At 42.8% G+C, this 24,844-nt stretch overlaps 1 protein-coding gene across 2 annotated transcripts; it reads left to right on the top strand.

The window, feature by feature from the left end:
- Window positions 1–24,026, top strand: MTHFS (methenyltetrahydrofolate synthetase). Of its 2 annotated transcripts, XM_030228563.2 has the most exons (4): window positions 1–163; window positions 3,919–4,183; window positions 11,670–11,773; window positions 22,718–22,843. In XM_030228563.2, the coding sequence occupies exons 1-4, from the start codon at window positions 23–25 to the stop codon at window positions 22,820–22,822; spliced, it is 615 nt and encodes a 204-aa protein (XP_030084423.2). In that variant the 5' UTR covers window positions 1–22; the 3' UTR covers window positions 22,823–22,843. The 2 variants fall into 2 exon arrangements, with proteins under 2 accessions (XP_030084423.2, XP_030084422.1); XM_030228562.2 differs by lacking the exon at window positions 11,670–11,773 and having other exon boundaries at window positions 22,718–24,026.
- Window positions 24,027–24,844: the final 818 nt, after the last annotated feature.

Here is a 24,844-nt window from a genome sequence, read left to right as displayed (position 1 = left end):
GGCCCGCCCGGCGCACTGGCGCATGGAGCGGGCCGGGGACGGCGGCGCGATGGCGGCGGCGCTGAGGGCGGCCAAGCGGCAGCTGCGGGCGGAGCTGCGGCAGCGCCTGCGGGCGCTCGGCGCGGCCGAGAAGCAGCGCCAGTCCCGCCTGCTCGGGCGCAAGGTGGGTGCGGACACCCGGCACGGCCAGGGCCGGGCCCGGCTCGCCGGGGAGCGCGGCCGGGACTTTCCAGGCCCTGCCGGTGATCGAAACCGTGACTCGGGGGCCCTTCCGCCGAGCGGGGGTGAGCTCCGCCTCGGAGCCTTCCCTCCGCTCTTCCTCGGCAGCGCCGGGGAGCGGGGCTGGTGGCGCCGGATTGACAGGAGCTGCTGGCGGCTAAAGCGGGGGTGCTGGGGACACTTCACCCTGGAGCCCTGGTCACACATCGCCCTGGGTGCTGGGGACACTTCTCCCGTGGGTGGTCATACCAACTCGGGGTGCTGGGGACACTTCACCCTGGAGCCCTGGTCACACATCGTGGGTGCTGGGGACACTTCTCCCGTGGGTGGTCACACATCGCCCTGGGTGCTGGGGACACTTCACGCTGGAGCCGGGGTCACACATCGCCCTGGGTGCTGGGGACACTTCTCCCTGGAGCCGTGGTCACACACCAGCCCTGGCTGCTCGGGACACTTCTCCCGTGGGTGGTCAGACTCCTCCCATGAGTGGTCACACACCAGCCCTGGCTGCTGGGGACACTTCTCCCGTGGGTGGTCAGGTTGAGAATGACCTTAGAAAATCATTTGGTCCAGCCTCAAAGCTGGATTTTGGGGACAATATCGTCAGAGTGCCGCCCGCCCCAAGCAGGGCTCCTCGGGGGTGGTGGCAGGTGTTTATCTCAGACATTTCACACCAGCCTGGCTCTGGCCATACATACAAAACCCAGCCACCGCCTGATTTGGCCTCTTGTTTTATGTACTGTCATCTCCCTTCTGTATCTTCAGCGGTGTTTCTTCCACACAATTTTATTTCTAATATAATTTTCACACTCTAAAAGATATCAAGCAGGGTTTGCCTAACTGGTATCTTAGCACAGAGTGATATGGGTATGTACTTTTGAAATGTCCTGTTTGTGTTTGGATTACACAGTTTTTATATAGATGTATTTTATCATTTTAATAAACATAATAAAATTTTATTTTGCAGTCACTGGATGTAATAGAGCACAGTCCTCATTTTTTTTGCAGCACCAGCGGGTACTTCTAGATGATCTACATTTATATGGTTATTTTCCTGCCAGAGGCTCTCAAATCATTTTATAGACTTCATTTACTACTAATGTGTAGCCACTTCATGAGTGGGATGTGGCAGCACAGAAACTTTTAAGTTGTAGGAAGTTTTAACTGGAATTTATATAACCCTTTTTTTTTTCTTGGGAATGTTTTTAAAAACATATCTATATGTAGTGTCCTGCTCTCATGATAATGCATTTTAGTAATCATACATCCTAGAGTTAAATCTCTTAAATTTTAGCAAATACTGGTATGCATTCCCTTCAAAAATTCAGAGTCCTCAGCCAACTTTTAAGCACCTAGCCCATGAATTTTTAGGAGCCCTCAGCCTTTGTCTAACTGCTGCTGATAAACACAGGAACACAGCACTCATTTCTTCTGGTGAGAGCACTCTAAAAGATACAGCCTTTGTTTTGCTTAAAAGAAGGCATCAGGAAATATGACATAAATTGAAATTATCTTGCCCTTTTCCTAATCTGACACAAATTGAAAATCTTGAGCTTGCTTGAGACAGAGTGGCTCTGTGTAAGTGGCAGAAAGTATAGTTGGCTTCCTTATGGGGGGTGGCTAATACAGCAGGCACAGAGAAATTTTGGAAAAGGCTGAGAAAATATTTGGAATTATATAAGGCCAAAAATGTGGCTTTGTAACATACATCAGTGCTTGTAGCTAATTAAAGTGAGCAGGTTATTTTATAACACCTGAGTAATATTTTTAGTGGAAAAATCTCATTTCAAAATAATCTTTAAATTCAAAATGAAATAGCTTCACAGGCTGACCTAACCACCAGTATTTAATTAGCTTCTAGGTGATTATTCTTTTTTAATGCTTATGTTCATGATTAAAGTCATGCTATTTGCATGCTCTGATTCTGAAAAAATTGCCATCAGCTGGTGAACAAAGGACAGATAATATTTGTTAAGTGTGGAAATTTTTTCAGTCTTCTCAGAAACTGCTCCGAGTCATAGCAGGAGCATCTACACAATTCTGAGAACATCTGAAATTGTGTCTTCCTGCTCACATGTGGCTTTACATCTTCAACCTCATTTTTGTTCTTATACAGCCTGATTAATGTGTTACTGGATACAGCAGAGATGGGATCTGTGTGGTGCCCAGAGCACACAGCCCTTGTTTAAAGTGTCTCAGTGTCTCAGTTTCTCTCTTCACCAAACCCATGAGAGCTTTTGGCTCTGGAGGCCCTCAACATGAGCCACAGCTGTTTTCTGGAGTCTGCAGTTGGACTAAACAGTCTGTTTTTTGCAGCAAAAGCTACCATGGAAATTCTGATCTTTTGAGAGCTTAATCCTGTGGAAAAATCCATGTGTAGGGTTAAGCAGATAGAAAAGGAAATAAAGTACAGTTTGGAATTGAGATGTTTCTGTGGCCAAGCAACACACTCACCATCATTTTGTCTGGAGTGTTTATTTTTTTTTCCCTTACAAAATTCCATCTGTCTTATGAATATTTCACTTGGGTTTTTAACTGCTGTGATGGAAAGAAAATAAAAAATGTAGTGGGAACCATATCTTGACTCAGATGGGGGCGTTTGTATCTCCAAACCAGGCCAGGGCAAAGGCTAAAGCTCATAAGAGTGAGTTACCCTGCAGTTATACAAACACTGTGCAGGGCATCTGGTGATCTCTCTTCTGTAGACAGTAGAGAGTTTCTCAATTGTCTGACATTTTTAACAGATTTTTGTCTAAGTGTGTAGAGTTAGAGTAAATCACATTTAAATGAGTGGGGACGCATTTATATTTGTTTTGTCCAGATGGAAGTGACAAAATATATAAGGTGCTAGAGAATGAGAAGACAAGCTTTTAAAAGCCTCCTTTCAAATTTTAATGTGGAATTCAGTCTGGAATGGGCAGAGACAAGTGAGGTATGAGTCTGCTAACACTTTTTCACCATATAAGCATTTTTTATTTTCCGTCCTATATTCAGCCTTTTATAAACCCAGCACAGAGTCTCATAAAAAGCAAAAAATGGCAAGGCCATCTTTCCTTCGAGCTTTGAAAAATGTGCAGTAATAAGATCACCTGTTAGAAGCAGGTGATGTTTGAAGTCATGTATCTCATCCTGCTGGAGGGAAGACATTCAGGTTGACAAAAGAAAGAGGGGTATGTTCTTGGAAGACTTTGTGCTCCTCAGTCATCTGCTCTGGTGCTGATTTTCCTTTGAGCTATTATCATTGAGGCGCTTCCCACTCTGCCTGGGCCCAGATGAGAGATGCAGCCTGTAAAAAGGATGGAAGAACAGGAATGCTAAACCCTCTTGGCTTGCATAAGCTGGCAGTTCTGGCCTGCTGGATCTTTCTGCAGTGGTGTTTGTTGGGCATTTGAGGATGTCTGCACGGTATGGAACAGATCTTTAGGGGATTGGAAGGTTGTCTGCAAAATTGTTTTTGGCTGGCCCAAACCAGTGTTGCAGTCTTTAGTTCACTAGATGCAAAAATTTGCCTATTTCGATTTTGCTGATGGTAGAAATGTTGGAGTAGGCAACAAAGTCAGTTTATTCTGTTTATGATGCATCAAAGTTTGTATCTTTACCCTTTTCAATGAATGTTTTGCTTCAGTTTTGTGTTCAATGAAAGTAAGTTGATCTTTCAAAAAACTTTTCATAAAACAGTTGTGTCAATTTCCCATGTAGGTTATTGACCATCCCAAGTACCAAGAATCCAAAAGAATTGCAATCTTCCTGAGCATGCCAGATGAAGTCCAGACAGAAGAAATCATTAAGGACATTTTTAAGCAAGGCAAGGAGTGTTTCATCCCCCGTTACAAACCTGAGAGCAATTACATGGACATGCTGAAGTTATCATCAGCTGAAGACATGTCTTCACTTGCTTTGACATCCTGGAACATTCTTCAGCCCAGTGATGATGACACTGGCAGAGAGGAAGCTCTTGCTGGTGGTGAGTATTTTCTTGCCGCATCATGGGATTGTTGAGCAGGAGTAGCCTGGAGGCAGGAAATACTTTGATAGCAAGACTGAAATGGAATGTTACACCTTGTTTTTATACATTGTAGAGAGATGCTCCTTTCTCTTGCCTGTTTTTCTCTACCCTGTGCCACCCCAATGACATGCCAGCAGACCAGGAGCACAACTGCACTGATCCAGCTGAAGGAAAACTCAGCTCTCCACATAAATCATCTTCTTGGTCTGACCCATGAACATCCTCAGCACAGTCTCAGCCAGCATCATGCAGGGACTTGTAAAGGAAGGAGGGGTAGCTGGGGGTAGCTTAAGCTGCCATTGAAAGTCACAGGGGTTCACAGGTTTAAGATGTACTCTGAAGACTTTGGTTTGTGCTGCCTGAAAGGTCAGGAGCTTCTCAGGTGATGCCCATAGACTGAGAATTTTCTGAAATCTTTGATCCTGCAAATTGTGTTGCATGGATGAACCACAGTGCTGATATGGAGCCTGCCCTTGTAGAACAGCTCTCTGGACTGAGACCTTAGACTGAAAATAAAAGGACTTTCTTGGCCTGCAGTCTTTTCTAGCACCATTTTCTCACATTTTTATTTTGACCTTATAATGCTGTCTCAGACTCTGAATTCTTCATAGGGTTGAGAAGGTACAAGTTAATTAAGATCAAACTTGTGTGTGTGTTTTGTTCCCCAAATAACCTCTCTCTTAACCCAAAATTCCCCAACTCCTACTTGTAAACAAGCTTACTTTTTGTGTATTTGCATTCATTATTTGCATTCTTTTTGTAAACACTTTAATGTCTTCTTGAAACATCTGCAGAAATTTTTAATCTAATTAATGGAAAACTCACGTTGAACTCATGCTTTAAACCTCAGCCTGGGAAGATTTTCTCCTGGTTGAAATTCACGATGCAGACAGCTTTCACACCTCACAGACTTGCCAGCTTTTTAGTGCTTGGTAAAGGAACATAACATTTCTATGACTCTATTGGATTGAACTTGGGCTTGTATTTGCTGTGAGATGCCAATGTACTTTTCCAGAACGCTTCACCATGTTTGTTTCTCTTTTATTTTCGGTCATTACCGCTTTCCTAATTCAGAATCCCTTCTGTGTTTGCATTTTAGATAGCAAGGGATTTCACTGCCTTATACAATCATTTTCTTTACATTTCATATTTAGCCTTGTTTGATGTTTTTCCAATTTTTGTCAAAAAATTGTGTATATTGGTGGGATTTAGGGACTTTTGAAGGTAATTAAAAATATCCAGAGTTCTGTTGACTGAGCTTAGTTGGGGCACTCTGGACAAGCCTTTGTACTACTGGTGAGCTGCTGTTAATTGAACGTAGCCAGTCTGTTGTAGACATCACAGAGTAAACACACAATTTGAGGTATGATGGGAGCAAGGACTTCCAGGTATAGAGTGCACTGAGATGTACCTGGGTGCCAGACAGTGAAGATGGGGAAGGCAGGAACACACTTTGGTACCTGGCTAGTTTTGGAGCTGCTGCTTCCTTCTCTGCACCAGGCTGTGGGAAGAGAGCAATGCCAGAAGAGCTCCTGTGCTCTACAGAGAGGTGCCAAGAGACCAGCTGTAAGAACTGATGTATGTCCATGTCAGACTTGTTCTGCCTGAAACTCTGTATTAGTCTGTTTGTACTGTTTGTACAGTAATTTTGGAATAATGCCATTTGGATTGGAAGTCAAACCTCGGTCCTTTATCCTGAATGGTTTTTGTAAATTAGAGAATTAGTTTAGTTTTCTTCCACTGTTGCAGCACCATATACACACTTCCAATTTGTCCCCACAGAAACACACACTTTATCCCAATATGTCTTTATACTCCTTTTGCTATATTTTTTGTCACCTATTATATTTTTTGAACTTTGGTACATTTGCAAGAATGCAAATTGCCTTGCTGCTACATCCATCCTCCATTGTTGGAATGACACATGGATAGTGCATTTATCTTAGAGATGTTATCAAATACTTTGGTGATCTGAGGCATTTACATTGTTAAAAGGAGATAACATGGTGTTACATTAGTAATGTTCCCATGGCTGGCATAAATTACTATGTAATTTCCAAGAAATAGCCTGCAGGTACATAAATAAGCCATGTCATTTCTGAGTGTATTCATTTTGCATGACAAAAAACTTAAATTCACACAGTCCTTAAAACGTCAGACATAGTTACTGTTAAGAATAGCTCAAATATAAGAGTAGGTGTAATTTTTGCATAGAGTTTCCCAGTCTTTGGTAGCACTCATGGGCAGTGTTGAATAGACACAAAACCTCCTTTTGGAGATGATCCTTTTTTCTGTTGGACCAGGGTTTGCCTCTTTTCGTCTTGGCAGTACTCACATTGCACCGTGTTGGCATAAACAAAGATCACTGCTTTTGTGGTAGGAGAAAGTCTGTCATCTTCTCTACCATGTGTAGGTGTCTCATTGGCATGTGAAAAGTTGCTTTTGTTAGGCTGTATGGACACAATAACAGAAAGAACAAAGGTGGAAGAAGTTCAGATATTTTGGAGTAGGGGTGTGTGTAGGTGCATGACTTGGTTCATTTCCAGCTGTATCTGCTGAAAAGACTTAGACAACTTCTGGAGCAAGCCAGTGGTACGTTTTCCTAATAGATACCAATTCCCATTTTTATCCTTGCCCATCAGAGGTATACCTGGGTTTTGCCCAAGGTAATACTGCTGATGAAAGTCCAGGCAGGTTGCAGTATTTGTTTACAGAAGTATAGAAACCTTGCACAACTTTGGAAGGAGTAAATCAGATAAAACCGTACTCCGTGTTTGCTTTTTATCAGTACTCCTACAGAAGTTTAAAAAACATTTTGCCAGCAGCTTCATTTTCAGTGTGGTTTAGGGAGGTGTTGTGATTCACTGAGCTGGACATGGGTTTCCTCATTTGTAATGTTATTTATTATTACCTAGACCCGCTCTGAGAACTATGAGAGAAAAGCTAAATTATTTTTCTGAAAAGGAGATTATTCTTACTGGGACACAAGAAAAAAAAAAAAGATAAAAAGACTAGGTTGAGTTTTTCCATATGGTAAATTCTTGGAAGCTTCTTTGAAGGGAGGCATGTGGCCAGGGATCCCAGGTGGAAGGCTTGGACCTGAGCAAATATGCTTCAGTGTTCATAACTTAACTACTGACTGGTAGCTGAAGGTGTGCAATAAATTATAAACAACTTTTCTAACATTCACCTGCATGATGGAAAGAAGGAGGTTTGGCCTAAATAGTCTTCTTGGCCAAAAAAAGAAGTGTTATTAGAAATGATGGCTCTGAATCTGCTTACTCTAATGGATTGGGACGTGCTTTTCTAGGAAATGCAAGAAATGGGATTATGTGTGCAGGCTTAATTCAGCCTCTTAATCTCTGTCAATTCTGCCCTGGTGTCACAGTACATTATTACATGGTCCTTGTCCCTCAGGTGTGAACTCCCTCAGAGATGAACCCAGGTGAAATGATCTGGGCTCTTTCAAAGAGGTAGAAGATGAACTCTGCTTGCTGTTAATGTCTGTTCTAATGAGTATCTGCTCAGTGGTTTGCTTTCTCCCTGCCCAGGTTAGAGCTGCAGGTCTCTTTACTGTGCATTATTCAAACCTCAGGATGGAGATCTGCATTTCTGTATGGGCTCTTCATCACCGCACCATTCAGTGACTTAAAGATATTAAGTGGTATTTCCTGATGGAGAAGCAGCAGCAGAGGCTCAGGATCCTGTTGCAGCCTGGGTTGTGCAGAGGAGCTGCCCCCAGTGAATACAGACTCTTATGCTTGTTTTTCCAACATTAAGTTTTCTTCTCTGTTTCCTCCAAAAACAATAATTTCCCAGATTTGTGTCAGCCTTGAATTAAACCTCCTTTTTCAAGCTTTACTTTCTCTACCACTCTAATATCACTTTCCATCCTTCTGCTCTTTGCCCAGCTTCTCTGAAACTCCCTCCTCAAGTGTCCTTCTCTGTATTCCCCACTTCCTCCTGCTCTCAGTCCCAGGCTGTCATTTCAGGGGCAGCTGGGCCAGCATAAATATCTTGTCCCTGCCAAAAGGGAGGAGATCATGTGTTTTGTCTTCTTTCACTTGTCTGCTTCCAGACATACAAGATTCTCCATCCCAATTTACTCATTTCCTTTCCCACTGTGCTGGCTCCTTTCTCTTTTGCCTTGGCTTTAAAAAACTTGTTTTATAGTACTTTCCCCACTAAATAGTACAAAAGACATACTTTTGTGATTGTTTCTTTTGGGCACTGCCTGATTAAATAAGCTGCTGCCCTTTCTCCTCCTCTTGGTCCCCACCCATCCTCTCCTGTGCCAGCACAGATGGCCCTGCAGCTATGTTGGGATCTCTACTGAGAAACCAGTCTTGGTTTGGAGCAACCCAGCACCAGCAGAAGTTTCTTGTCAGACAGAACCACCACACAGGTTTGGACTGATGCAACTGAAGGAAGCTGATGGTGAGGGGGTGTGAAAATGGGTTTCATGGCAAAGAAAGTCGCAGTGAAACTTCAAGTCATCATTTCCTTCCATGTTTCAGTTCCCAGTCTTGCCCCAGACAGCAGGAATAGCAGCAGCCAGTGAAATGAAAGTCCTTTGGAGTCTTCACAACTGAGATGGGTCTGGCAGGAGGAGCTGAGCCTGCAGCTCCACATGCTCCATCTGTGCACCAATACTGGCTTAAGGAGTTTTCCCTCCTTGTGTTTCCAGCCTATTCCAGCCTCTCTCTGGTGAGCTGGATCAACCTGCTGCTCTGGGTGAAGATTATTTCCCTTCTTTCCCTTCTCCCGGTTTTGTTGGGGTTTTTTGAACCCACATGAGTGGATCCAGTTAACCTTGTGGCCAGATCAGTGCCACGTGTGTGGGGAGGGGGGAATGAGGAGCCAGGATGGAGGGAACGTTCCCTGTGGCACAGGTTCCTAGAGAGAGTTGTGGGGCCACCATGCAGATGTGACTCCAGTAGGGGTACAGAGAGGGGGGCATCTTCAGAGAGCCCCAGAACTCACCCTGACAGTCTCTCCTAAGCCTGTGCCAATGGCAGCTTTTCACACATTTGCAGCATTGCAGAAGCCTGGCTCAAATGGGTTTGAACAGTGCTGAAGCCACATCACCACCAGTGAGGGTGCTACGAGTAAGATTTCAAGTTCTTGCTACAAGGCATGGAGCAACAGAGTTCCTCTCCTTTTTCTTTTATTTATTTATTTTTTTTTTTAACTAGCTGTGATCTTGGAAACCAGTGAACCATTTTGCAGGAGTAAAACAAACATAACCCCCCCCTGCTCCCATCTCAGTTTGGCACAAGTACCCAAGCTGAAAAATGTCAGCATTTGACAGTATAGCATCTTATATGTAGGAATGCTGAATGATCTGCTGCTACTCAACTACAGCATAATGCATTTTTGCTTTAAGAAATGAATGTATTAAGAACTTGAGTTGTAGTTTGTAATTCAGTTTGGAGACTTCTGGCATTTTCAGCACTGAAAACTTCGGTGGCCTACTGGTCACGTCATTTGTGTTGTAACTTCAAGATAATTGGTGCAATATTAACTGGATAATCAATGCTTTCAATGATGGTAAAAAATTTATTGTTAATAAAAAGAAAATATTCAAATTTGAAATAAAATAAGGAAGTACTAACATATGTCTAGGAGCAACTTCTTGCAGCTTTGTTTTCATATAACCTTTTGAATGCTGGCTTTTAAGGTTTAGGTAGTTTTATCTTTCTGCCCTTTTAACTTCCAGAACACTGTGAGACTTGCTGTAGCATAAATTACAACAACCTGCTGGTAGCAGAAACAGACAGGGACAGATTACCTGTGTGGTGGCATTTAGTTTATAAGGGTTTTATTCTAGGGAACATGATTCTCTTGCAAGGAAACTTCTGGCTACCTCTAGGCTACAGTTCCAAACCTGGGGTAGTTTGAAGTTATTCCTGAGTGACCATTACCCCTGTTTGAAACTTTGCCATCAGGATTTGCCCTGCAGAAGCATTTTTGTCTGCAGAAACTCTTTTTCACCTGTTTTAAATTCCTGCTATTTATTCATGCATTCAAAGATTCTGCTTTTGCTGCCAGGACTGATGGCCTTGTGATGCCATCAGTATTTTTAGTTATTCCAAATTTTAGCACAGTTCTGAGAAGTGTGACTGAATTGATGGCAGCACAGTCTTAAGAGGAATAGGTTTGACTTAGAACTGCAAAATAAAATGGGATTTTAAAAAAGGATAATGGGTTCCTCCCCCACCCCTCCCCCCAAAAACATGCACCAGAAGTGAGAGGATTTTGAAAGATGAGGCACATTAGAGTTTAGAAATAAAAAAACACTTGTGAGTAGAAAATACTGTGGCTTGAAGCATAGAGAAGGTCTATTATCCTACTTCAGCTGTCCATGAAGGCATAATGGGACCATACAAAATGATGCTAATCATTCTGAAAAAAGATATGTAGTAAACAATGCTCAGAGGTAGCTGGCAATATTTAAATGAGCTATATGCAGATAGGAATGTATCAAGAATAAATGAAATATGGGTATGTGAAAAGCAGAGATGTAAAATGTTTCTGCTTAGGAAAAAAAAAACCAAAAAAAAAAATACCCCAAACAAGATTGTAAAGTGATTGAAGGTACTATTAGATTTTCTTTTCCTCTGGGAGACTTGATTAAAACTTGCAGTACAAAATATGTCAAGGGATATATTATAATTTAAAATCTTTTTACACTGGTCATAAAAAGAAAACCTGAGAGCATGGCACAATGCAAAATTGAAAATCGAGGCTTAGCTGCTAATGTAATTTATTTTTTAATGAAATGATTTAAAGTTTGGAATGAACTTCTGTTTGGAGACAATGATCCATAGTATTTTTGATATGCAAAAGAAGAACAAAATTCAGTGCAAATGAGGCATTAACATTCTGGTCATGAATTTTGCTGTGGAGAGAGGATCCTTCTCCTCACAGTGCAGAATGTGGACATGCAATACTGCATCACATGTTTTACAAGAGTCAGGAAATCTCACAACTTGGAGCTGTGTAGCAATAACTGAAGGATCTTCCTACCTCTGCAGCTGCAGTCCCCAGGTTATTGCCTTACAAGCAGGTTCTGGTTTCTCTTTCCAGCAGGCATTTGGAGCATTCCTCTAAGCATCTAATTTTATTTGTATTAAGCCCTTGGCTCTGCTGCCTTCCAACAGCTGTGAGTTGTACTGGTTAGTTAGTTGTAATGTGAAATATTATGTTCCTTATTATGTTAATATTAGATTATGCTCCTGCGACATGTGAAGTATTATGTTCCTTGTATTCATTTTAAATTTGCTGCTTTCAGTTCAAGGGATACTTCATTTTTCTATGATGAGAAGTGAATAAGAATGTTTGAGTTACATTCTTTTTATTATTCATTGTTTAGTTGCACCTGTAGTATGAGTACTATTGTAGTCTTTTCTATCAAACTTCAACTGTTTTATTTTTCTTGTAGTGAAGCTTTTCTGTAGGAGTTCCAGCCATTGCTCTTTCAACATTTACAATCTCTCTGATGTTATTCTGGAAAAAAAGATGCATGGGAGAAAATTTTATGCCCAGGTAAAGAAATACTGTGAAATGCATGTACTGGCACTGGAGATGTTAAATCTTTCTGTATAAACCATAACACTGCTTTTCAGGTCAGCTCACTGGGCAGATCTCTCAGTGGTTTCCACACCAGTATTCCACAATGACACATCATTACAAAAGGCCTGTTCCACTAGTAAAGATCTATAAAATAATTTTGTGTTATTTCATCCTGCATGTTCCTGAACAGGTAGAGCTAGGAAAATGCTTCCTTGGAGATAAAACATTTCAGGTGATAACAGGTTTTTTCCTCAGGGTTTTTCTGCATTCCAGCCTTCAGCTGAAAGATGTGTGACTCCATCCTGGCACTGGAGTTTTTCTCGCCTGGAACTGGTCTCAGCCCTTCCCTTGAGGTCTGCACCAGCTTCCAGAACTCTCTGAAACAGCTCAATAATCAACACTTAATTTGCTAAGTGAAGGCAGAACTTTGCTAAGTGAAGGCAGAGTTTTTCCCAGTGCTTCTGTTCAGAAACAAGTATGACACAATACAGAGACTTTTTCTTCCAGGTTTTTAAAAAAATGCTCTGAAATGCAAAAGTGCATGTGTTTATATGGTGTTGCTTTGTAATGCCCTTTGGTGTCCTTCTGTCCTGAATCTCCCTTGTGCAGACTAAACCACAAGCACCGTGTGGTTTAATTTAATATCACCCATGCCAGGGTGTCCTGCAGTGAACCTGAAAGGCTGAGAGCTCTGGAACACTACAGCTTTTTGCTCCCATAAAGATCATTAAGGCTTTAAAAGACTGTTTTTCCTTGTAATCATCTTAAGTGTCACATCCACATTTGCCTTCTTGCAGAAAACTCATCAAAACAACTGAAAAGATTACTTCTGCTGTAATCAATTAAAGTTTGAAGAGACGTGAAAGCAACATGGGCAAGGGCCTTGAAGTTACTGCAAGTGACTCTCAAGGGTTCTGTTTCAAAGGGCTAATTTTGCTCCAGTGAGTGTGAACAGTAGCATTGTCATTTTTTTTCATGCAGTTTCCTAGAGACAGGAGTCTTTGAAAGGTAGATAAGAGGTGAAATTCATTTCTGGAGTGTGGCAGGAGTCTGTATAACTCATGCAGGAGTAATGCCAATGTGCAAATATCTCTGGCTGCAGTAATTATCCAAATAGACATCTTTGTCTCCCTTTATTTTCATGTTTTGGAAGGGAAGACCCAGCACCAAGCTCATCTCTGTGCACACACTCTGGGGAGAGCAGAGGAAGATTTCCCTGCTGCCCACCTGTGTGGGGAATGGGGGTTGAAGATGTGCTTTGGTGAGACAGCTCAACCCTCCTTGCTGCCAGAGAGGAAAGTCCTGCTGCCTTTTCCTTGTGCCCAGCTCTGTGCTCCCCTCATCCCTTCATCCCAGGTACCGTCTCTGGTACTTGCTGCTGAGCAGATTCTGCTCATGAATCTGGCAGAAATTTGTGACTTTTTTTCCCCTTTCTTTTTCCTAGGATTGGTGTACTGTCAGCTTAGTGGGCTATTAAATCAGGTCAGCACTTTTCCAGCTACAAAAGATTTGGTTTTTTGGCACAGTTAATCCCTGCTGGTTTTGTTGAGATTCAAAATACACATTATTCCCCTGGATGGTGGGAAACTCCTTGGACTGGCCCAGAGCCACTGTCTTTCAGGTAGCAGGAGACTCATGCTGCTGTTTCATGGTGTAAGGATAGCTCTGCATCTTCATGTTCGTTGTCATGCTGAATTCAGTCCCTGCTTGGGCTGGCTGTTGTGCATATGGGATGGGAATGAGTTTTTGGGATGTGGATGAGGGCAGATTCCTGACCAGGAGTGACATGAAGCCTTTTGCCGGCAGGTGTCAGCATTCCATACATTTACCATGGAATATTGGTGTCATTTCGGCTGCTTTCCTATAATTAAAATCTCATCCAGCCATTGCTCTCACACACAGAGGAGAGCAAATGCTCCAGCCTAATTTCCCATAAAAATTGGGGTTTGAAGTGAGGGAGGGTTAGGATTCCAGGGAGAACTGGATTTTTAAACTGTGCAAGCTTAAAAAGATAAAATAAAATCTTGTGGTGGAAGAAGCAGGATTTCTCAGCTGTTGTGGTGTTAACACATTTGACAGCAACTGTGAAGGTGCCATCACCTCCCAGCCAGCTGACTCTGCATGTACAATAAACCCTGCCTGTAAGCAGCCTGATATTCCCATCAAGTGGTGTCACTCCTTACAGGAGCCAGGTTTGCCACTGGCTTGGAAGTTGTTGTCTCACCTGTTTATATTTAGTGAGTAATTCTGAGTATTTTATGGTAGGCTATCTGCTGAGTGAGTCAAAGGGTATTAGAAATATTGGTAGTGATGCATAAAGTATTGAAAAAACCCCAGATGATTCACCTCCATCTTATTTTGACTTTAAAATACCCAGACAGAAGTATGCAAAAGAGGACCAAGAGTGAAGACATGCATGTGTATCCAGTGGGAGTATTCAAATGAATGCTCAGGCAAACACCATGGAAGTGTAGCTGATGAGACCATAAAGAAATTCCCATAAAAACACAAAGATCCTTGTATTTTAGGATGCAGCCGTATTCCCACATAAACAGTTCAAGCATCAATGCCTTGTGAGTTTCTCTAAAGGAGCAGATTTGTAGTCAGCATTTGCTGATTTAACAAGATATGTTGATGTGCTGTAAAGTGGCTCTAATGCCATTTCTCCTCTCTTTGGAATTTCTCCTTGGTACATCTGGTTTCAGAGTATTTTGGTGGTTTAAAATCACAGGAGAATCCAGGTGCAAGCCTTGGAACCAAACATTTTTGATTGCCCATGTTTTCCCAATCAAACTGTACTCACCATATATGAATATCAGAAACAGATTAAGTCATTTTTCACAGACTGATGACTGGGAAGTCCTAAGCTATTTTTTTCCTTTACTCTGAATTTGCAAAACCAGACATTTTGTGGGTGGCATTGAGTGATCATGTTTTATTTACAGGTCTTACACAGGGTCAGTGAATAATAGTGAAAAAGAAAAATACTTTTCAAATTTTCTTTTAGGTGGAGCTCTGAAACTGAGACTCTAGACCCCATCTTACTGTAAGTTAAACCTCAGGGGAAATGAGTGTTATGGTTATAGCCTCACACAGCATTTCCACATTGTGAGACACAAGTCTTAGCCTTGTACAGTAGCTTCTCTGGTGCAACATGAAAGGACATTTATCTGTGGAGCAGGATAGGTTTGTTTGAGCAGGGCTGACAAACTTTAGCTGATGTTCACTGCACTTAGCTTCTCATATGCATTGGCACTAAACCTGCAAGATTTTGGTTTAATTCAAAATCAGAGGTATTTCCTTGAGCACAGCTCAGTAGCAGAGGAGCTGATCAAGCAGCTTTATTACGTTTTTTTGAGGTTTAATAACGGGCAAGTGGCTGCCACTCAGTTGTTTTAAACCTTTATGAGTGATGGCTATCATGTAACTTCTCAGGGAGGCAGATAAATATTTTATTATGCTGTAGTTCAGCAGGGCAAGTGTGAACTGTGAAGACCAATGTTTCATGCTGACACAAAGCACTGACATGGATGAGCAGACAGATAAACGCTGAGTTGCTCAGTGCTTGTTTGTAGATTCTGCTGATGGTTCTATTTTCTGCAAAATATTTTATAGAAGTAATAACAGAAGCTGTCTGTGTCATGCCAGAGGCAGGATTGCAGAGGAGATAGTCTGCTTGGCATCTGTATGGCTGTGAAAGGTGGGGTATGGGGGTGCAAAATGTTCTTTGGAGCACAAAAGGAGACAGAACCTCCCTGCTGCCTTCAATTCCCATACACAAGAATGAAAATAAAGCAATTACCCCTGGTGTTCAGAGCACTGCTCCCTGGAGGAGTTGAGGCTTTGAGGACTTAATGGTGTGTCCCATAGCAGGAAGCCATGGATGGAGCCTGTGAGATTTGGCTACTTTGACTTTTGATTCCTGAGCTGGGTTAAAGTGGGTATCTCCTTTGGCTCCTTCTGAAGCAGCACCCTGAGATGAGCTCAGTTGGTCAGAGCATGGTGGCTGTGATGGCAAGGTTGTGTGTTCAATCCCTGTCTGGGTTGCTCACTTAAGAGTTGGGCTCAATAATCCTTGTGGGTCCCTTTCAATTCAGAGTATTCTGTGATTCTGTGACAACAAGTGTCTGTGAATAGGTAGAAAACAATGTGTCCTGCTGATGTGGTAGTGCACAATTAAAGGTGCTCTCACAGGGGAAACATCTGGAGGAAAAGCTACTGAGTGCAGTTTAAAATGAGCTGGTTTTTTACTCTAATATGAAACACAACTTTTAGTCCTGTTAGGTATCTGTTTGGGATCTTAAGGAGGCTACAAAATGAGAACTCAAGGAGAGCTTTTTATGAACAACCAACACCACATGTCTACAAGAGAAAAGAATTCATTCTTCTCAAACTTGTGTCAGTAATACAGGATATTTTTCATGTAGTTCCCAAGGTGGGTGCAGAGAGAAGTCAATGGGGCAATGTCAATCTGGAGCAACTGAGGATGTGGTCCTTCATGTTGGAACTTGAGTTTCCAAGGAGATGAGAATTCACACTGAGCTTCTGACAGTGTATCATGTAAGCAAATAAGAATTATCAGTTAAAACTTTCCTTTCTTTTTAAAGGATTGTATTTGTATTTTAGCAATATTGTATTTGTATTTTGCCTTGGCTTGGGTCAAGGCAAGCCATATTGCTGTTTATGTCTACAATCCTCTGAGTTACTGGATGTGCACCTCATTGGGTTTGGATGAATGCCCTTTTTTTTCAAATGTTTATGAGTTGCAGCAAAGGAAAATGTTTTTGCCTCCTTGGGCATGTAACAGTGTCTGTCTTCTCCAGGGGTTTGTGGGGGAAAGGGCTTGTTTCCTCTGGAAGCAATCCCAGCCCTTTGGTAACCATGCATCTCAGTAGGGTCTGGATTAGGTCTGTAGTGAACAGATCTGACATTTCCTTTTTTGATCTTATACCAAGAGACAAGTAAGAGCAGAGACGGTGTGCTCAAAACCCAGGGCAGGTTTTTTCCAAAGGGCAGAAACCTTTTTATCTGGAAGGCAACAGTAAGCGTTGGTAACCTCAGGAGTGGTGCTGGGGCACCCAGGATGTTCTAGGAGAAACCATAAAAGGGAAGGGATTTGTTTTGCTGCAGCATAAGTGAAATACTTTTGTGGATTATTTTCCCCGAGATCTGGTGATTAACTCAGACCACAGTGTTAGGTGCTGTGTAAATACAGAACAGGATGGTGATCTGTGCTCTATAGAGTATGTGTTGAAAGCAAACACCTACCCAAAAGACCTAACTATGCTAATGTTGACAGTAATTAAAGTTGCAGTGATGACTCTGTCCTTAACTAGAAATTTCTGAGTTATTCCAATTCATTGGCTCATACCCTGTGTATCACTAAGACTGATACTTGGATATTAGGGATCAAGTAATGGAGTTATTTTTTTTCTCTCTGCTAGGATAGCAGATATGGAGGCAGCAGATGGTTACTGCACTCTTCATTCTGAAAAGTAAGGTTTTCCTGAAACAGGGTTTGCCTTTTAATCCTTTGTGGTCTTTCCTAGGTCAGAAAAGGACCAAAGTAATTTATAAGTTTACCAAATTCCTTGTAATCAACAGCTTTCAATTACTTGTGAGCTCAGCAGACGTTCTGCACAGATCTGACATTGTTTATGGTATGACAGCAACATGAACACTCCTTTAAACAGAAAGCTGTTCTTGGCCTAGTTCTTCTGCTCCTGCACCTTATGAAATCATTTACATCTGAGCAAAGCACAAGAGAGGTCTGTGTGGAGCAAAACCAACCACTGGAAAACTCATTCTTGCCTGAGGTACCAGATTGTGAGGATCCAGCCATCCTTGTGGTGATGGAGTAAACAATGCACACACTTCTGTGCTTCAGGGGAAGCTCAGAGTGCACAGCTGCTGCTGTGAGGAGCAGCAGCAGTGACATGGAGCTGATCACTGTTGACCTCCTGTAGGCTCAGACAGTGTCTGCTGTGAGCATGGTTTGTGTGAGCACGTTGCCGTTCTTCACAGGCACACAGGAGCTGCTGCAGCCCAGCCTCTGCCCCATCCTCTGTCAGTGCCTTTGAGGAGAGGATCAAAAGAGTCCTAGCTCCCACTTTGATGGGTCCCAGGTGCTTTGCTGTGCCCACAAAGCAAGTGGCAGCAAGGGATGAGAAGTGGGATGACAGAGTATTTCAGTTTCAGCTTCCATTAGGACCGTCAAGCTGTGCAGGGGGAGATGAATGACCCCTCACAGCGGGTGACAACGGGCTGGTGGAGCCCCTCCGAAGCTGGGAGGAGAGAGGCCATGCTGGCTGCTCCTTCTGAGGGCAGAACAAGTCCCCAGCAGTCTTTACATGACCTGTATCTGTGCAGTTTGATGGACCCTTCTATAATTAACCATTGTCAAGAACACTTCTGAAAATGCCGGCTGGCATTTCAAATAGGAACATCAGATTAAGGAGAAGAGAGGTAATGAGGTGCAAGGAGAAAATCCTTCCCTGGGGAACAAATCAAACCTGATAGCATCATGAAAGGTAATGAGAAATGCACTGCCAAACTGAGGTTCACTGCGGCTGCCTAGAGGAAACGAAACTGTGTATTCTTATTTAAAACACTCAGGGGGGTGCTAATGCTTTGGTCTGCTGGCTGTGTCAGGGCATGTGCAGCTTGCACACCTGCCTCTTGAATGTAGTTTTGCCTCACGTTTCATTTCTTGAGTCCCTGGGCTATTCATTTCACTCCTCTGTGACATAAGGTATGTCTACATCATTGTGAGGGTGTCAGTGCAAACAGAGTGTGCCTGTACACCCACAGGACAGGTTCAGAAGCTGTGGCTGCATCTACACTGCCAAACAACACAGGGCTAAGTGACACAGATAGATCCTGTCCACACTACACTGAACTTGGCCTCTCTTCTTTTATCTGGAAGAGTCAGACCTGTACCCTTCTGCCTTTACTGCACATAGCAGTCTTGTCCCCTGGAGCAGTCATGGGTGTCACCTGGTCTGGCAGTGCCAGACACTGCTGACAATTAAGGTATTGAACACCTGTGATCCTGTAAATCAATTTGTTTTCTGGCTGTGCTGCATTTAGCAGTATAAATGAAGCCTGTGTGGCCGTGTCAGCATGGCTGTGTGCCCACACTGATAGATAAGTCAGGGTTGTTATTTCATGCATGGTGCTACACATTTGGAGCAGCTGTAGCCACAAGAGCTTATGCCATAGATACACTGAATATTAGGTGACTGTCATCATAATTACTAACCTTACTGGTATACCCAGGAGCTTAAAGTGTGCAAGAACCATGGATATTCTCTACATAGAAGCTGGAGCAAAATGTTGTTGCTTGAGACAGTGTTTTCAGCAATTTGCAGACCACATGCAAGTTTTCCAGGAGAAGCAGGGCTCGCCTGTAACAAAACTCTCTTGACTGTGGATGTGCTTTCCTGAGCTCCTGGCATGTGGTCACAGGACCCTTGGGGATCCAAGAACCAGCAGTTAATGTCTACAGACACATGGAAGAAAGTGGACATTAGAAGGGGATGGGCAGATGTCAAATGTGAGACTTCCCTTAACATGTTTGATGAGGCAGTAAAACACCTGATGTGGTGTTTGATTTTCAAGTACCTGCTCTGTCTTCTCAGGGACAAGGATGCCATTTCACACAGTGGGCTGTAGGATGTGAGGGCAGAGCAATCCACGTTCCTGAGTGGCAGACAGTCGTCCTGCAGGGCTGGGAGAGCTGGGGAGCGTGAGGACCCCATTCCACAAGGGGCATGTTCTTATCCTCAGCTGCCATCCTGTTGATGTACCCTCAGTGCTGATAACAATCTTAAGTGTCTGCAATCTTGGTCTCATCTGTGTGTCACCTCTCTTCCTGTGACAGCTCTTCCCCCACACTGCCACAGAACCACAAGAGCTTTTTTTCCTCCCCAAGTTACATGTCAGGGAAACATTTACTCCATGCAGCTCACTGCCATCCATTCTAGATCCTGATACAGGATTTGGGACTAATGCTGCTCGAGCTGCCCTTGGGCTTCTTGCAGGGTTAGTTGTGTCATTTTTTCTACCAAAAGTCTTGAAAGACATTTTACTTCAACCTTGTGCAGTGTGAGTTGCATGAATATCAGAGCACATGTTGTGAATCAGAGCAAGGCAGTCAGTATTGCTGTGCTCCACAGAAGAAAAATATAAGGGTAACTATTACAGTATTTACAGCATAATTCTTCATATTGAGATTTTCATTAGCTTGTTTGAGTTCTTCAGCATAAAACCCCTGTGATTATAGAGGAGCCAACTTGTTAAAAGAGTCCCTGTTTCTTCAGAGAACCCAGAGGAAAGCAGTGCTTTAATACACCTAAATTCCTTGAGGTGCCTGATGATATCAGTTAAACTCCACAGAAAATATAGTTCTTCCCTTCACTGTTTTTGCCATTTCCCTTTTTCCCTAGTGTTTCCCCTGACTTGTCTTCTTCATGTCTCTAACACAACTGTAAGGAGAAATGGCACCTTTTTGCTCTGCAGATTTGCCCCCTGTGTGCATTCTTCCTGCCAGCAGCAGACTGCAAATGTTTCCTGCTTTTTGTCTTGAGAGGCACCTGGAGTGAAAACGGCTGAAGCAGACTGTGAGGCAGAGTGTGTTTAGTTCTGTGCATCATGACTGATTGGTACTTACTGGTTTCTGGGCCACCTGAACATCTCCACAAGGCTGATGTGAGGCAGGCTGTGGAGAAGATAAGTAGGAGTAACTTGGGGAGGATTTGAGCTGCAGAATGTATTCCTGATCTTGCTAGCAGGTAGGCTGGTTGCTAGGTCCTAGTCCATAGGTCTGACAATTGACAAGAGCAAATTGAAGGGATGTGATGTGGTGTGTCCAATATGATGTGCGTGATGATACCATGAAAATGACATCTCTTTTCAGGGAAACCATAATTCTGCCTTTGGGCCTCTTTTTCTCTTTGTTTGCCATTTGCTATTTCACTGTCCTCTGAATCAAAAGTTGACTGCAGTGTGGTAAAACACCCTGACTCCTTTTTAATCAAACCAGTATTATTCTGTGGTCTGTGCTTTGGCTGATTCTCTCCCCTTACTCCCCTGACCTCCTTGGAAAAGCTGTGCTTCTTGACTGTACGATGCTGGGTTTGCAAGACTGATGTTCTCTAAGCATTTTGCACTGTGCTGCCTTGCATATTTTATATCAATGTTCTACTTAAGACATCAGATCATGATGGATGACATGAATATTCGTGTCAGTGACTCTTGTCTGAACAATGAAGAGTTGAAGGAAATCTCCAGGACCCTGGGAAGTGTGCAAATGAGTTGGTCTGATGTGAACTCTTCCAGGCAGAGTTTGGAGTTGATATGTGATCTCGGATGGGATTCCCTCTAAACTGAAAAACCCCCTCCTGCTTTGCTCTGGCTTTTCCAGTACATGCTCCCACACATCTCCTTCAGTGACGGACGTCATCCCTCAGTTGTACTAAAGGCAGCTCAGCCCAAAATGGCAGGAAGGATTAGGTGTGGACATGGAAAAAGCAGAAAAATACCTGACCAGGTCCAAGCTCTGCTGAATGAGCAGAGTCTGGTCACAGAAAAGCTGCTCAAGGCTAAGCACTGTTCCTGTAAGAAGGCAGAAGCAGTGGACTGAGACTCTATTTTCTTTCTTTCTTTCCAGACTCGTGTCAGCTGTCTTTTAGTCCTTGCTGCCTTTCCACTCCCTGCCCCTCTCTCCTTAAGTGTCTGTCTGCTACAGCAGCAAGAAATAAAAGACTTTCTTTGCTTTGTGAAAGGAGTAAGTGGGATGTTCCTGGGTTCAGGAGTCAGCACCAGGCCAGGCCAGCTCATTTGTTTGGAGGATGTCTGTGCAAGCCTTCTCACACTGAACGTGCCAGCCTTGCAGAAGTGACAGGGATGTGCAGCAGCCTCCGTGCCTGGTGGTCACTGCTCGTGGCAGGCAGATTCAGTGATGTGAATCAGCTCCTGAATCAAGTGTGCAGCCAAGTGTAAACTGGAGCTGGCTCCCTGGCGTGGTGCCTGTCCACATCCCCTGACAGAGCATGAACAAAGCAAAACCTCGTACCTTTTTATCTGGAGCTGGTTGGTGAGGTCTTCTGTTGGAGTTTCACCAGCCAGTCCAGGTCATTAGCAGCTTATGCACCTTCTTTCAGCTTTTAAACTGATTTTGAGTTCCAATCAAGTGCAATCTCACAAGAATTCTGGAAGGAGGGTTATTTAGGGCAGGCAAGCAGAATGCCTGTGTGTGCTGCTGGAACAACAGAGAAAATTCCTGGAGGCCAAGAAAGAAAGAAAATCTCTTGGGACATAAGGAGCCTGACATCATGAAGGGACAAGCCTTCAAATCTTGATCTTGATATAGGAGGGCAAATACCACTTTCAGAATATATTGTATTCAAGGATTTTTGGGTTTGGAAGGTCAAGAGAAGGTTCATGTCATCTTACAGTGGTGTCAAGATGTCTCCCCTCTCTCTTACACATCTTCTTTTCATCCTTTTTTTCCTTTTCTATTTTTGTGTCTGATGTTGAAGTTCATTTGATTTTCTGATTCCTCCTGCATTTAATTTCCTTGAGTTCAGTCTCTGTCTGATTTAGAGTCATAATAATTTGTATTTGGAAGTGCGGGGTTAAAATGATAAAATAAATTTGTTAAAATGCTGGGCTTTTTTTCCCATCCAGCTTTTCAAGATCTAATTATTTTTCAGCTGAACTAGTATGCAATTGATAGATGAAAATGTAAATTTACAGGTTTAGTATTCAAAGTATTTTTCATCTGATCAAAGAAAGGGAAGCATTTTACAAAACACAAAGCTTGTGTTCTTGCAAATGTCTGAAGTTATGTGGTTGTAGTCAAGCCATCAGGAAATCCACAGGGCATCCACTAATGCTTATTTCATTTTTCTGCAGGAGGTCTTGACCTTATCTTCATGCCAGGCCTTGGGTTTGACAAAAAAGGCAACAGATTGGGAAGAGGGAAAGGATATTATGATACCTATCTTGAAAGATGTATGAAACATCCCCGTGGAAAGCCTTACACGATTGCTTTGGCTTTTAGAGAACAGATTTGTGAATCAGTGCCTGTGACAGAAAATGATGTTCCAATAGATGAAATCCTTTATGAAGACTGCTGAAAGTGTTTTGATACCAACCTACCTCCAGAGCAAGCAACCAAAAAAGGGGTCATATCCATCAGTCATGTTTTTTTCTAATTGTCATGTATACTTTGGGACCAATAAAATACACTATTTGTGCTTGGGGGGAAAAGCCTCCAATACCAGTGTAAGTGTGGTAATAGTAGTGAGGATTGTGTTGATTTGCTTCTAATTAGCAAATGTCTGGTGTGAATTCTTATTCTAGAATCAACACAAACTGGAATGAGTGACTGTTTATTACAGCAAGGACCATTTCTCCTCATAACACTTTTGAGATACAAGCTTCTTGATACTTAACAGTTTTAACATTCTGGTTTAAAAGTGAACTGTCTAGGAGTGACAGTTCTTGATTCATTCTGGAATTAGATTCTTGTAATGGTAAAAGTTCTTAGTACTTAAATATAGTGTGTATCCATGAGTAAAACAAGAAATTGATGGAAACAAGTTAGAGTAAGCTGAAGAAAAATGGTTATGGGGGAAAAAAGCCTTAATTAATTTTAGTGTATGCAGTAATTTTGACTGTTTACTTGGTTCCTTGCAGTTGTCTTAAAATAAAGGGAGTGTCTGCTAATAAAAAAAGGTTGATGTCCATAACTTTGGTATGTTCTTTCCTTTATCTGAATACAAGATTGTAATGTAGTCTAAAATGTGGTCAAGGAGTTCTTTATCCAGAGACAGCTCTGTTTCGGTAAAATAATATTCAAAATTACTTTAAGTTCCCTAATTTTGTACATAAGCCATTCGTAATGTCTCAAAATACTGTGTGGTGCTATGGTGAAAAATGAGAGAGGCTGAGAATTGCAGAGAGCAGGTTTTATGGATGGAATAAATTTTGGGGTGGAAGGTTGGTTGTTTTCTGCTTCTCGAGACAATCATGGAAATCCAGAAGAAGAAAGTGAGTTTCCTCTGCACACTGTCCTTGTGTTATAAGAGCACAATATTTCCAATCAGGATCAATCAAACTGTCAGAATTTTTGTGTTCCTTCTTCAATGCAACCTCACCTCTTCTATGCATGTTTAACTCTTCCCTCAATCAATAAATCAGTGTGTTTATTTTCACCAAACTACTCTGTGTCATCATTAAAAAAAATCCATAAATTCTCAAGGACCAGCTCCAGAGTGGAAAGACCTTAAGGCTTCCTCAACAACAACTGGTTTTGTGAACAAAACCATGCCTGCAGTGCCTGTGAACCTTTTCTTCTCAGAGTGCTTGTGTTCAGTGCTGTTTCCATTCTGCTGCCACAGAAGCTATTTAAACCCTCTGGCTCTGGGGTGAGCATAGGCTTAGCAGCTGAGCAAGAGGGATACACACAGTCCCTCTGGCCTGTGCTCCCTGGTGCTTCTCCATTCTGTGTTAACCAAGGTCCCTCTGGCTGGGCTGAAGATCCCTCTGGTGTTGGTCTGCTGGGCATCCCACCCGTGTGTGCAGGAGAGCTGCAGCCTGGGCAAGGCAGCTGGGAGCACTTTGCAAGCTGGGTTGCTCAGTAAAACAGTGGTGATCAGAGCTGGCCTTCCATCCTTCCTTATCACACTGAGTCACCCTGCAAACACAAGAGGTGTCCGTGGGTGCCTGAAGGTGGTGCAAGCAGAAATTGAGGTGACAGCATGGGTGTTGGTGTTGGAGTGTCCCCCAGGTCCTCTCAGCTCTGAGCACTGCCAGCTGTGCTGCCTCACACCAGGAAGAGGGAGTCCTGCCATTCCAGACCTCTGGGGAAATAAAACTGATGAGAAAATCTGTCTTTTTCTTTTACAATCTCTGTTGTGTCAGTGTTTTAATCCCTTCTTCATTTCTGAACTTCCATTAGCACATGGAGAGCAACAAAACGAAGCAATGGGGCAGGTTTTGTGTGTGGCAGGGCTGTGTCTGGGTTTGTCTGCAAAG

The sequence above is a fragment of the Serinus canaria genome, chromosome 10 (genome assembly GCF_022539315.1).
Source record: "Serinus canaria isolate serCan28SL12 chromosome 10, serCan2020, whole genome shotgun sequence".
NCBI classification, from domain to species: Eukaryota; Metazoa; Chordata; class Aves; order Passeriformes; family Fringillidae; genus Serinus; species Serinus canaria.
Note: the sequence above shows the minus strand (reverse complement) of the source record. Positions and strands in the feature narration are given on the sequence as shown.

What these genes read in the sequence shown, in the direction of transcription:
- MTHFS (XM_030228562.2), top strand. Translation starts at nt 23, where the DNA reads ATGGAGCGGGCCGGGGACGGCGGCGCGATGGCGGCGGCGCTGAGGGCG. An exon ending in CCCGCCTGCTCGGGCGCAAG is followed by an intron (nt 164 to 3,918) that starts GTGGGTGCGGAC and finishes TTTCCCATGTAG; the next exon opens with GTTATTGACCATCCCAAGTA. An exon ending in AGAGGAAGCTCTTGCTGGTG is followed by an intron (nt 4,184 to 22,717) that starts GTGAGTATTTTC and finishes ATTTTTCTGCAG; the next exon opens with GAGGTCTTGACCTTATCTTC.